This window comes from Tenrec ecaudatus, chromosome 4, assembly GCF_050624435.1.
Source record: "Tenrec ecaudatus isolate mTenEca1 chromosome 4, mTenEca1.hap1, whole genome shotgun sequence".
Taxonomy (NCBI): Eukaryota; Metazoa; Chordata; class Mammalia; order Afrosoricida; family Tenrecidae; genus Tenrec; species Tenrec ecaudatus.
In genome coordinates, this window is record NC_134533.1 from 154465869 (window position 1) to 154480291 (window position 14423).

The 14423-nt window shown below is 51.3% G+C and overlaps 1 protein-coding gene across 5 annotated transcripts in view; it reads left to right on the top strand.

The window, feature by feature from the left end:
* The window catches only part of KCNAB1 (potassium voltage-gated channel subfamily A regulatory beta subunit 1), a 460831-nt gene extending 446646 nt beyond the window's left edge, over positions 1-14185 (top strand). For all 5 annotated transcript variants that reach the window (XM_075548868.1, XM_075548871.1, XM_075548869.1 and 2 more), the window contains 2 exons: positions 6934-7022; positions 14096-14185. In XM_075548868.1, the coding sequence (XP_075404983.1) occupies positions 6934-7022; positions 14096-14185 (179 nt within the window). The remainder of the gene's footprint in view (positions 1-6933; positions 7023-14095) is intronic.
* Positions 14186-14423: the final 238 nt, after the last annotated feature.

The window sequence follows — 14423 nt, forward strand, 5'->3', positions numbered from 1 at the left end:
ATAAAATTAAAACAGGCTTCTCTTCGTCCTCTTCCTCTCCCTGTGCCCCCAGATGTCCTTTCTGCCTGTTGTTTTGTGTTCCTTTCTTTATAAACAATTTTATTTTTTAAAAACTCTCAGCGCTAAAGAGGGATTATTTGCAGGTACACGACTTCTTTTTTTTTAAATCTTTTTATTGGGCTCATAAGGTTCTTATCACAATCTGTACATACATCAATTGAGCAAAGCACCCTTATACATTCGTTGCACTCGTCATTCTCATAATTCACCTTCCACTTGGGTTCCTGGAATCAGCTGTTTCCCTCTTTTTTCCCCCATCCCACTCCCTCCCCGATCCCACCCCTGGTCCCTTGATAGTTTATAAATAATTATTATATCTTATCTTACACTCCCCTTACCTGTCTCCCCTCACCCGCCTCCCCATTGCCCATCTCCCAGAGAGGAGGTTACACATAGATCTCCGAGATCGGTTCTTCCTTTCTACACCCCCTTCCCTCCTGGTGTCGCCACTCCCACCGCTGGTGTTGAGGGGTTCGTCTGTCCTAGATTCCCTGTTTCCAGATCCCTACTGCACCGCTGTACATCCTCTTGTATAACCAGGTCCACAAGGTAGAATTGGGGTCATGATAATTGGGAGGGGAGGAAGCGTTCAGGAACTAGAGGAAGGTTTTGAGTTTCATTGTTGCTACACTGAACCCTGAGTGACTCATCTCCTCCCCACTACCCCTCTGGAAGGGATGTCCAGCTATCTACAGATGGGCATTGGGTCCCCATCATGTACTCCCCCTCTTTCACGGTGATGTGATTCTCACCACCACCCCACCTTTGTTGTTTGAGACCTGGTCTCCTCTGCCCTTCACGATCACCTATGTTGGTGTGTTGCTTCCGTGTGGGCTCGGTTGCTTCTGGGCTAGATGGCCGCTTGTTTGCTTTCAAGACTTTAAGTCCCCAGACACCATATCTCTCAGTAGCCGGGCACCATCAGCCTTCTTCACCACACTTGCTTATGCACACTTTCGTCTTCAGCGATTATGTGAGGAAGGTGATCACACAATGATTGTTTTTGTTCCTTGGTGTCTGCTACATGGTCCATTCAATACCTTGTATTCGCTTAGACCGTGTGCTTCTTCTCTGTGGGCTTTGTTGCTTCTGAGCTAGATGGACGCTTATTTGCCTTCAAGCCTTTAAGACCCCAGACGCTTTATCTTTTTGATAGCCGGGCACCATCAGCTTTCTTCCCACGTTTGCTTACACACACGTCTGTCTTCAGTGATCATGTCGGGAAGGAGGGTATCCTGCAATGACTGTTTAGCAGGGCGAGGTGCTATTGTATTGGGGGAGTATGCATGAGGTGGCCCAATGTCCATCTGCTACCCTACTACTGAACCTATAAATATATGCACATAAGTCAATTGCCCCCATAATCATAAATATATTTACATATGTACATGTCTGTATTTAGGCTTCTCTGTATGCACTTTGCCTCCTACTTCTTTCCTGTATTTCCATTTGCAGGTACACGACTTCTAATCTGCAAGAGAGCAGTCAGGGGAGAGTAGGGAGCTGGCAGGAAACAAACTACTGAACCCAACTGTGTTCTGGTTCCCCAGGTCACACGTGCACAGCACCAGCATTCCCCATGCTCACAACGAGGCTCTCAGGGGGTGCTCGCCGGGCACTGCACCCTCACTGCCCTGGCTGCAGGGCCACAGTGCTCACGATCCAGGATCCTCAGCAGTGCTACCCAGAGCTGGCCAGCCCAGAGCGGGCTCGCCTGCCATCCGCAGCTCTGCCAAGGGAATCAGAGTTGCTGACTTTCGGCCATTTCTGGGGGATCATTTGCCCAGGGCCCTGTTTTGGTCCTCAAAAGTCTCACTAGAGTAAAAAAAAAAAAAAAGCGTTCCCAATGCAAAGCAGGAAATAATGCACCAAAAAGAGCCCAGGCAGCAGAGCCCTGTCGTGTTTACAAAGCTGCACGGCTTTGGCCGGAGGAGAAGCTTTCAGTGCGGGCCCTGAAAGGCCCAGGAATAGTCGCAGGTTAAATAGTAGCAGCTGACAGCAGCACCTGGAGCAAGTGGGGGACAAGGGGTGCTCCGGAATATCCATCAATCACTCATGTCTACTACGTTCACTCAACCAGCTATGTTCACTCAACCAGCGTCTAATAAGCACCTACTAGAGGAGGGGCAGAAGTTCTGCTGGCAGAGTGGGCCAAGCATTCAGCTGCTCACCACAAGGTCAGCAGTTCAAACCCACCAGTCACTCCAAGGAAGAAAGGTGAGACTTTCTCCTCGACTATGATTTCTAGCCTCAGAAACCCACAGAGACAGCTCTACTGTCCACTCGGGTGGCTTTGTGTCCGAATAAACCCCGCGTGGCGGTGAGTGTGTGAAAAGTAGTAAGAGGTCTCATCTTCCCCAGGGAGGGATTCCCAGCCAGGGCACCTCAGATCCAGCCACCACCCATCTGTCAGTGGAGGCTTGCCTGTTGCGACAGTGCTGTACAGGTTTCAGGGAGCTTCCAGACTCAGATGGTCTAGGAAGGAAGACCTGGAGTTCCACTTCTGAAAACCAGCCGGTGAAACCCCCGCGATCCCAAGGTCTCACTCACTGTCCCCGGGGATGCCTCCAGGCATCGGCCAACTCCACGGTGGGTAACAACAAGAGGTGCCAGGCAGTGGGCTGGGTGCTAAAGATCCAACTGCAAATATGATGCAGAGCCACGGCCCGGTGGGGAAGTTAGGAAAATACACAGATGCTTTCAGTACAGACTATACCCACACACAAAAATATTTTTTTTTGAGAAGGGCACAGGGGATGTGAGAGTCAAGAATAAAGGATCCCCAATGTAGCTGGGAGTTCAGGGAAGGAGTTCAGGAGAAGGCGATGCCCCTAGCAGATCTCTAGTAATGAAAGTGAATAGTGACCCCCTCCGACCTCCCAGGGAGCACACTTGAGCTCCGAGGAGAAAAGCCAGGCTTGGGGCGGAGTGGCCGTCCTAGGAGGAGCTGACTGAGATGCACCAAGTCGCAGGAAGGGCGAGATAAGCATGAAGCTGGAGAAGCGGGCAAGAAAGGAGGGTTTGCAAGAAAGAAGGCTTCACCTGATACGATAACCATTAGGTGAGGGACACGCGAAAGAATTTATAGGCAAGAAAGTAACGCAATCGAGTTGGTATTTCAAGAGACTGTGAGAGCTAGGTCTGAGCACGATCCAAGCAAGAGCCGGCGAGGTCTGGAAGGGGCAACAGGGTCGGGGAAGCAGCAGCAGTGGCAGAGTAGCTGCGAGAAAAGATGGAACGCTATCCAGCCCTCAGGGGAGATGCAATACTGTGATCACGAAAAAGAACTTGAAAATGTTATAACACGGATAAACCTTGCAAAACATTGTGCTAAGTGAAAGAAGGCAGACATCAAAGATCACTCGCTATAGGCTTAAATTTTGATAAAATGTCCAGGGTAGGCCAGGCAGAGGCCGCCAGCAGCTTCATGGTAGGTAGGGTTGGTGGTGGGAGTGGGGGATTAACTGTACCTCAATCTGAGTGACTGGGGATGATGGAAATAGTGATGGTTCCACATTTAATACATTTCCTAAAATGATTGAGTCATACACATAAAATAGGCACATTTGGGGTAAATTATACCACAATAAAGGTTTTTTAAAAAAAATTTTAAAGCCTGAGTTCTGGTTCAGCAACATTGGTTTTACCTGGGAGCGTGTGAAAAATGCCAGTTTTCAGACCCACCCACGACCCACCCATTCTGAATTAGAAATGGATGTTCTCACAAGGCCCAGGTGATTCTGATACAGTGGATTAAAGACATAATTAGGGAGGATAAACAATTCGATTTGGCAATGGAGAAGGAACGCGGATTCAGAAAAGGACAATCCTTGATGACAACTGGCAAGTTGCTGGTGATGCCACCAACTGAGAATAAAAGAGGGACAGGGTTAGTATGAGGAGAAGTTTGATGGTGCCCACGGACACCTAGAAGCCCGGGTGGAGTAGTGGATCACTTGCTGGGCTGCTAACCAGGAGATCAGCAGTTTGAAACCACCAGCCATTCCATGGGAGAAAGATGACCCTGTCTACTCCCATAGCTACTGTCTTGAAAACCCACAGGAGCCATTCTACCCTGGGTCAGGATTGACTCGAAGGCAGTGAGTTTGATTGTTTAACAATGGGACACCTAGTGGGCACAACCTCGAGGAGACTAAGCACTCACCCCAGGCAGCTTACTTAGCTGCCATTAGAACAACCCTATAGGACAGAGCAGAACTGCCTCTGTGGGTTTCTGAGAGATGGTAAGTCTTTATGGGGTAGAAAGCCTCATCTTTGTCCAGAGAAGCGGCCGGTGGTTTTGAACTGCTGACCTGGCCACCTGGGGTCCTCTCTATAGGCAGCGAAGGACTGAGAAGTCACTGTAGTCCATCTCTAGCAGAGTCCTGGTGGCATTGGCTGCAGCGACATAGCCAGAAGCTCCTTCTACTGGGATGTAAGCAAGAGGAGTAGGGCATCTAAAGCACCCCTTTCAACGTTGACTAAAGGAAGAAGGTTGGGGTCAGGTTCTAGGCAGGTGTGAAGAATCAAAGGAAGCTTATTTTGACATTGAAGAGATCTGAGTATGTTTACCTAATGGAGAGGAGGGCGGTAAACAGATTAAAAAGCCAGGAGATAACAAGGTATAATGGATGAAAGGAGTCCAAGAAGAGGCTAGAGGAGATGGACACAGGGCAGGAGTAGTTTGGCCTTGTGGCAAACTTCACCTTCAGCATCTCAATGATGTGGAGATAGATACAGATGTAGTTGGGAGAGTAGAAAATTAAGGAATATTCCACTTGGGGAATTTGGTTTTCTACACCAAATTGGAGGCAAGGTTATCTTGTGAGAGTTAGGGACAGGGGTTGGATTGTATTTAAGAATAGAGGTTGTAATGTCATTCCGGGATAAGGAGGCCAAGGGTGTATTAGTCTGGGTAAGCGATGGAAACAAATCCATAGAGACTCATATGTATACGTGAGAGTTTTATATAAAGGGTAAGTGTACATTCAGAAAGCATCCCAAACCAGTCCAGTCCAAGCCCATAAGTCCGACTTAGCCCATATGTCGACACCGATCTACAAGTCGTCCTCAAACTCACAAAACACACACAATGACACCGAATGCAGGAGGATCACAGACCAGTGGGTAAAAAGTCTACTAGAGTCTAGTGGCGGTGTAGACATCTCAGCACTTGCAGGGGTCTCCACACGGCTGCTCCAGCACCCAGGGCTGCATCAAGGTAAGTCCATGTGGCTTCTCCTCAGGGATGTCTCACAGGAAGTGAGCCTTGCCAGCTGAGGTAGATGCACACAGGTCCGACCATCACAGAACAAGAGACCAGAGAACCAGAAGGGCGAGGCTCACGGAGCCATTGATCTCTCTGCCCTTCAACCAAACTGTCCTTCAATTAATCCCACATGTGTTTTATAGCCAAGTCAGCACAATAAACCTTAACTAGCACAAGGGGCAAAAGAAAGGCTTGCCGGGTTGTGCTGAAGACCCTGATGGGTGGGACCCGACACCCACAGGTGCCAGCCTACGGGGCTTTCATGATGCTCAGCTGCATGCCACTCCTTTGGGGGCAGAAAACACAGGTGCAGTGTGAATGGAATTTGCCAGCAAAGCAGAGGAAGGACAGGAGTCGAGGGGCTGAGGGTCGGTGAAAGAGCACTTGTGATAATCAGGCCCAGATGGATTTGGTTTTAGGAAGAAAGGGAGGTCCAGAGGTTGGCAGGTAGGTGGAAACAAAGAAACCAGGCTCCAGGGTCTGCTAGAGCTCCCATGAAAGGTGGGAGGCAAGTGAGCACAAAAATAAGTTATAGTCAGAAGATTGGGAGCCCAAGTGGACACTGGAATGAAGATGTCTGCCAAAGAGCGGTGAAGAAAACAGATGACGCCTGGCTGTCAGAAGGAATAACATCTGGAGTTTTAAAGGCTCGTCTTAAAGTGAGGGGTCAACTAAGACCGCATGGAAAAGGCACACCGACCAGTGTGATCCAAGGATTATAAACAAAAAATTCCAAACCCAAAGGAGGGAATGGTATCAGAGCTTAAACTGTGAACGCCCAGTTGGCAGAAGCCGATGGATGACAGTGGAAATCCAACATTTATTTGCAGCGTCCCCAAATGGATTAAGCCTGTGGTGAATCCCCTCTGACCAGAGTCGAGGTCTGTGGATAAGCCTTGCTACCAGACAGAGAGCATAGTAAAGTGGCTTATGGAAGATGTAGTGCAGTTAAAATGGAATACTTTATCATTTGATTTCCCTTTTGACCTATCTTAAAGTTGCTTCTGTTTGTAATATCTTCTTTCTTTCAATTGGGAATTTTCTGTTTTGTCTAGTCAGTTCTTGGTGTTCGTTTCTTTGCTTGCTTGTACTTTGTATGATTCTCTGTATATAAAACCTAAGATAGGCAGGTCTATGGAGACAGTACCTGGATTGATATTGCTTAGGAGCATGGCAGGGGAGGATGGGCAACTGAGAGGGTCACAACAATGAGGACTAGAAGAAACGTCCTGAAATTGATTGTGGTGATACTTGCACAAATCTACTTAGTAGGCATGGAATGATTAAATTGTACGGTGTCCGAAGTCATTGCCAGTAAAACTATTAAAATAAAAGACATGTGGCCAGAGTGTTCTGTGTCCCTGGGTGCTAGCTGGCAAGGATGCCCCAAGTGTTTGCACAGGCCTCTGGTTGGTGCATGAGGGCCCTGAGCCACAGTTCGATGCAGATTCTATCAAATCTCTATGCGGCAGGGACTGCCCGCTGCTGGGGTTTGTAATGCCCTCCCCTGAGAGTTCAATTCTGGCTGCAACAGTGGTAGCTATAGATGAGCTACTCCCAGAAGTGCGCTGTCACACTGACCAGTGGTCTTGCTCTCTCCCCAGCCTGGTGCCTGAGAAATGAGGGCGTGAGTTCTGTGCTCCTGGGATCATCGACTCCAGAGCAACTCATTGAAAACCTCGGTGCCATTCAGGCAAGTACGACTGCTCTGTCTGACACACACACACACACACACACACACACACCCCACACCCCACACCCCTCCCCCCGGTGACGGCCATGCTCAGGGCTTCAGAAGTCCTGTCTCTTCTGACCTTTGTCCTCCGTGTGTCGTTGACTCCAAGTTGGGGCTTCGTACCCCAACCTAGCCACTGCCATCGAATCCATTCCGACACACAGTGATCCCATAGGACAGAGTAGAACTGCCCCAGAGGGTTTCCAAGACCACATCTTTCTAGGACAGCATTTTACTTCTCCCAGGGGGCCACTGGTGGGCTTGAACTACCGACCCTGAAGTTAGCAACCTAACGTGGAACCCACAGTGCTCCCAGGGCTCCTTCTAAGTCAACACTAAACCCACTGCCACGGAGCCAGTTCTGACTCACTCAAAACCCCAAACTCACTGCCACCCAGGCGATTCCAGCTCCTGCTGTCCCTAGAGGACAGGCCAGAACTATCCCCATGGGTTTTCAAGACTAACTCTTTCCTGGAGTAGACGGCCTCGTCTTTCTCCTAAGGAGCAGCTGGTGGTTTCAAACTGCTGACCTTGGGGCTAGCATGCCAATGAGTAACCACTCCACCACCAGGGCTCCGCAGCAACTAGATTCAGATTTTCAGAGGCTTGTAAATCATTACCAAAGCAGACAGCTGCAACTTTCTCCCAAGGAGAGGCTTGTGGGTTTGAACCACTGATCTTAACAGTTAGCAACCCGACACCTGCCTATCTCGGGGAGGGTCTGACAGGAGGGGAAGAGAGACAAAGGCTTAAGCAGCAGCCAGAGCATTTAGACAGCACAAGAATCCAGGAGTGGCCTCTACTTCTTGTACAATGTTTCCAAAGCTCATTTCTCATCACGGTGCATTTTTCTGGGTTGGGGCACAAGGCGAACCCTGGAAAGCGGGTTCACTGGCCTGACTATAAAACCCCCCTTCATATCCTCCTTGAGATGTAGTCGTCATATGACTATTACATAAATCTACACCCATATGGATTCTGGTCATGTATTTGTTCTTGTTCTTTATGCTATAATGATTGCCAATTTACAATGTACCAAGGAATCCCTAGGTGGTAGAAGTAGTTAACTTGCTCAGTTAGTAACCAAAAGGTGAAGGTTTGCGTTTACCCAGAGGCCCCTCCGAGGAAAGGCCTGGGGGGCAACTTCTAAGAAAGCCAGCCATGGAGACCTTAGTCCTGCTCTGATGCATGTGGGGCTACCATGAGGAGCTGCCACCGACAATATGCCAAGTCCCTCCCTCCGCTCTCCCAGCACCTTGCCTCCAGTCCATCACAGCACCCTGGGGATTCAGTATCACTGTCCCTTCCCCTGCTGTACGGTGGCTCTCCAGGTCATACTGTGGGGTCTCCCTCTTGCTTCTCTACTCGGATGGCCCTGGGTCAGTGAGACATACTTGTCGGATGAGTGAATATTTGCTGTGATTTAAGAGAAGTAGCTCAACTTTCTCTTTAGGGTTTCCAGGACCACGTGTCCCTTGCAGCAAGGTCAGCAGTGCCCATCGCCACCCCTCCCCTGATGTCCCTGCTGGAGGGCCCTGGCACTGGATCCATCCTCCAGCAGCGGGTGGGAGGTGCTGCGGGGCCTCAAGGGGCGGGAGACGTTTCCAGAAATCCTAGCTCTGGAGATTGGTGGGAGTTGGTGTGTGTTGTGATCTCCCTGCTGCAAGGATTCTCTCTCAGTGGCCTGTCCACCCGTCAGACTCCTCTACTTCTCTTGTTACAGCCGCTGCCAGGATAGCCAGGGTTCTCCTGGTTCCTTTAGTTAAGGGGGGGGGGGCACAACTGTCTCCCAGTGCCTCTCTCGCTTCTAGTCCTTGAAGTCAGTCCACCAACAATAGAAGGAAACAGATAGGGGTTGGGTGGGGGGCACTTGATGAGACGTACATTTACAGATCCCTTTGTAAAATTAGCCTAGAATATTCTGGGGATAAATGGTCAGCCCCTGCCCACCGCCACCCTCTCTTCATGCTGGACACAGCACAGCCACCTCAGACTCGCTGCCTCTACAGAGCTGCCCTGCAACCCAGTTCCTTCCCCCTCTGAGGAATGCCTCACCCCACTCCCCCACCTTCTCCTCTGCTCCCGAAGCCGGGAGAGGCGGAGGAGGTAGAGGATGCACTGTGCTGAGGAAGGGGCAGGGAAACAGGCTGTACACCATCAAACCGGAATCCAATCCAGTGGTTTCCATTCTGCTCATGGGCCTGGCATCGTCCTCGGCAGTGGGAGTACCGGGACCATGACATCCAGGGCTCGGTCCTCAAAGCGCTCATGAGCTAGCTGAGCAAGAGTGAGTTAGGAACGGTACTCATTAGTTCACTGAGCAGATCCCCACAGGGAGCCCACTGTGTTCCAGGCCCTGGGGATGCCACCGGAACCCAGCAGGTACTGCCGAGCCCTCAAGGCGACCACAATGGGCTGGCACGTGACGAAGACAGTGAGGATGGACACCAGGCGGTGTTGCAGTGTTTCAAGCTGTGGTGCTGAGGGTCTCTGAGTCAGAACTGACCCACGGCACCCCACAAAGCACCCTCAAGGAACTTACAGATCCTTAGAGACAGACACAGAGAAAGAGAGAGAGAGAGGCAGAGAGACAGAAAGAGGATAAACAAATAGCCACTGGCACTGAACTGGTCCCGCTTGACCCCTCTGCTAAGATCTTACATTTCCACCCCAGATGGCCTGAAGCAGAATCTACGTTTTAGCAAGGTCCCCCAGGTGAGTGGACCAGAGACGAGCTCACCCAGATGCTCTGTTCGAGAAGATATGTGAGTCGGTGTCTATAAAGATTACGGCCTAGAAAACTTTCCCCGGGCAGTCTGGCAGCAAGCGGCTGCAGGGAACTGCCCTGGTCTCTACAGCACCGAACCGAACCTAGAGACCCACACCTGGAGACGCAGGTCCACCCAGAGACTCCACCCAGGAGGGAAGGGCCAGGCGCCAGAGCTCTCTAGAGCATAGGGGTCACACAGGGTCTGTGCTCATGGGGCAAGAGAAAGAGATGTTATCCAAGGGGGCAGGCTGCTGCCACCCACAGGGGTCATACCTCACCTCTCCCACTGCTCCCCCACCTTCCTGCAGCCTAGGCAGCCAGGTGGTGTGGCCTGGAGGGGGTGAGATGCTGCTGACCAGGGAGAAGACTATGTGCCAGCAACTGTCAGGAGAGTAACTGCCAGTATAGAGACAGCCACTCCCAGGGATGGAATGTGCCTGTGGCATGCATCCTGCAAGGGGTGTTTGTAAACCAAAGCTTCCTTGGGTGGGAGTGCCTAGAGAGGGGGACCACAGCTGTAGGCGTCTCCCCCCCTCCACCACTGGTACCTATCCCCTCCCCCCCACATATACACACCTGTTGTTCTGGTTGGGTGTCATCTGTCTATTCCAACCCAGTGACCCTACACACCCAGAGAGAAACACTACCGGGTCCCATTGTGGGGGCCACTGTGTCAGCCCATCTCATGGAGGGCCTTCCTCTTTCCCACTGTCCCTCCGATTTACGCAGCAGCATGCCCTTCTCCAGGGACTGGTCTCTCCTGACAACGTGCGCAAGTAAGCACGACACAGTCCGCCATCCTTGCGTCTAAGGAGCAGCCTGGGTGTGCGTCACCTCAAAGGGCAGAATTGCCTCTTCCCCCTCCCTCCCACCAGCCATACCATCGTTTTTAAATACAATCTTGTGTTTTCAGGGAAGATCCGCACAGCAGTTTAAGTTCCCATTCAACACTATCTACCCAAGTTGTGTTCTTCACACCATGTGAACGTTCTCCTTATTGACATTCTGATGGTTCTGTTTCCAGTCGTCTCCTTTGTTCCTGCCCCTTCACATGCTCATCTTTGCTTTATTTACTCATTTTCAGTCGTAACACGCCTTCCCGCCACACACCCTGTGATGTCCAGAATCCTCAACAGGCCAGTCAGACCCTGCCCCGTCCCAGACCCAACCTTCCCAGGCGCAGCTCCCCCATCGGCCCCCCTCCAGCATCCTAATCTCCAGTCACGAGTTACCTAGTTCCCCTGGCCTGCAGAGTGGCCACCACCCCAGCCTGCTAAAGCCCACCCCCACCCCAAGGTATGGATGAACAGTGGCCCCATCTCCTGTGGCCTTCTCTAATACATCACAGCCCCGGTCAAGCTACCCAGCCCTCTCAGACCCCATTTTCCCAGTCAGGAGGACACAGAGCTTGCAAACCAGTGGGTTAACATTTTCAAAAGGAGTTGCCACCATGAAGACGCTGAGCCATTTCACAAAGAACTACGGATCTATGGCCACTCTTAAGAATTTCAGCCTTGAACAATCGGTTCGGAATCCCCGCAGGATAACAATGGAGGGGGGTTTATCAGCAGCTACCACCTTTCAACCGCGCAGTTCCAGTTTGCCAGTCTCCACCGCCCCCTTCACTTAGTTCCATTACCCGCCAGGGGCCCTGCATGCGCTTTCAACTCCTGATGATCTCACATTGACCCAGGAGCATCGGTTCCACAGCTTCACCAATTTGACAGACAAAAAACAGTGTACTGTTCTGTAACTTGCACATTTTTAATTTATTGGTGTGTGTGTGTGTGTGTGTGTGTGTGTGTGTGTGTGTTTATGAGCTGCCTGTCCATGCCCTTGCCTAAACTTTCTACTAGGTTGATAGGAATTGTCTTAGTTTTCAGAGAGCTCTTTCTGTAATGAGGAAGCCGGTCCCTTGTCATGAATATGTTGGAGATAGTTTGATTATTTTCAGTAATTTTCTCCGATGGCACTTATATTTTGTATCTTACTTAGAGCACTCCCTCAACCCAGGACATGGAGAGAAAGAGATGAATTGAATCATGTTTTCTTCAAGTACTTTTATACCCTCTCCCTCTCAGTTTGTTTAAAGCTTGAGCATATCCAAAATTTATCTGGGGATCATAAAAGAAGGATTTCTGGGTCTGTTTTCAGACCCCAACCCCCACCAAATACAACGTGGCGAACTGGAGCTAGGAACTGGCTCCCTGGCCCGTTTGACGCTCTGAGACTGTAGAACTGCCAAGAAGTCAGACTCCCCTGTGCAGCGTGGGCTGGGAAGCTGTTCCCCAGAACCAGCAGTTCCCTGGACCGGGCCACTCTAATCCTCGGCCAAACTCCACAGCTTCTGAAGAGCGCACTTGAGAAGAGGCAAGGTCACCTTGGCCAACATGATTGCAGGAAAGGGAGAAGCTGAAACCTCAGAACGGGTTGTCATAATTGTCTTTCACAACCGCCTCCACACAGGGCCCATTTCAGCGAGAGAACGTCTGTCTCCGTCCCTGGTCTTGTGTAATGTGTGCCCTTGGCCACGTCTTCCAGCACAGCTCGGCCCTGGATGAGCTCACGCTTCCCTGGCCCTCAATTAGCATGTTCCTGCAGAGGACTCCCCGATCCTCAACTCCAGCGCCCCTGCTCCGCCCTCCAAAGCACTTGCAGCTGTCTGAAAGTCATCTCCCAGGGCTGTCTCACGGCCGCCCTGAAGGCACGCACTGTACTCCAGACTTGGTTCGGTCCCCATGTTCCCATCACAGTAATCGCACCATCATCCTTCGAGACCCCGCGGATTTGAAGCCGGCATTCTCCAGAACGCCTCTCAGGTCCTCCCTCCTTTCCCTTCCCAATACCACTGTCACTGAAGACCCTTCTGGCCTCTGGGCTGTCTGCCCCAGTGCAGAATGACAGTCCCAGGAGCCCATGGGGCGAGTTCCACTCTGTCCGGCAGGGTTGTGGCGACTTAGAACCGACTCCACTCAGGGAGCTGGGCTGGGATTGCAATAAATGTCTAGCGGGCTTGCTCAATGCCTGCTGAGGCCTGCCTCCCCACGACAGCTAGGTGTTGGAGGCGCCCCACCTCGGAAGTCCCCCATTGCCGACAAAATCAAAGCCAGAACTCCCTAAGAGGCCATGAAGCGCCTTCCATGTTCTTTGCCCCAATTTCCCTCTCCCATGGTCCTCCGACCCCCGCACCACCATCACACACACTTCACTGTTCCGCTCCACGGACCTAGGGCGCCTGCAAAACCACACCACCCTTCACCCGTGTTCACCAGTCCGGTGACTCTGCCCACCCTCCTGCCATGCGCTCCCAGTGCAGCAGCCTCGAGCCACGCGCGCCCTGGCAGGGAGATGCTGCAGGCGCCATCGCCCGCCCGGCACACCTGGCAGACGCAGCACGGAAATAAGACTGCCGAGGCTCTTCCTCCGTCTCACTCAGTGAAATGTTTGGGCTCTCCTGGACTTAATCCAATGAATTTAAAATCAATTTCACCTCTTTTCACGTATTTTAATGTGGCCAACCGCCGAACTAGAAAGTACATCTAGGGCTAGTCTTGCATGTTTACCAGAGGGCGCCGCACCCAATAGTCCACATTTCGGTGACGTGGGGGACTATTTTCCCATTCATTCAACTACGACTGAATGCAAACCTACAATGGGTCAAGCACTACTCTAGTCACTGGGCCTAGCCCCTGGCTTTCAAGTGGGTGTGAGTCCCGGACACCAGCAGGGGTAGTTCTTGGCGACCACATGGGGCAGATCAGCACAACTCCATCAGATGCCCAGACGGCTAATCTTCACAGAAGCCCGGCTGCCCCATCGCCCACCGCACAGCTGTGGGTGGGTGTGAATGGCAGACCTTTCGGTGAGCTGCCCCGTGCTTAACCTTTGCGCCACCAGGGGTCCTCCACTGTGGACAGAGTGTGGATCAATCAAGGCCTCTGACCTCTCGGGGCTCCCATGGTGGAAGGTTATATTCCAGTTGTGGTTTATAGATGTAAACAAAAATAAAACAAGTCCAGGGCTATTGGGACAGCTCTGACTCACTGACCCTATACAGTTTTCTGAGGATGAAAATCTATGAAGCGGGCAAGTGTCATCTTTCTCCGGACCTTGTGCTTAGCCATCCAGAGCCGCCTTGGCTTTACATTGAGTCCATGATCTTTCCATTCGATTTGTCTGCAAACCTTTAAAAGCCCTCAGACAAGCACCAGGAACAAATGAGAATCGGCACTAACCATCTTCTTTGTACTTCTGCTCTCAGGTTCTCCCAAAGATGACATCCCACGTGGTAAATGAGATCGATAACATTTTGCGCAACAAGCCCCACAGCAAAAAGGACTATCGGTCATAAGGCAATGCATGAGGCCAGGAGCTGCATGGGTGAGATAGCGGTCTGTCTCGGCACAGGTCGGTGTTACTAGCCACTCTTACGAATCACTTAGCCTGCTGCTCAGCCTCTAGTGTCCCCGGATTCTCGGAGGTGTCTGCTGTCGCTACCACTGTGCCCCTCGAGTCAGAGCACATCTGAAAACTTACAACCGAGAAAATCCATTCTATTTTCTTACCTTGGACCGGAGTCACCGATCCTA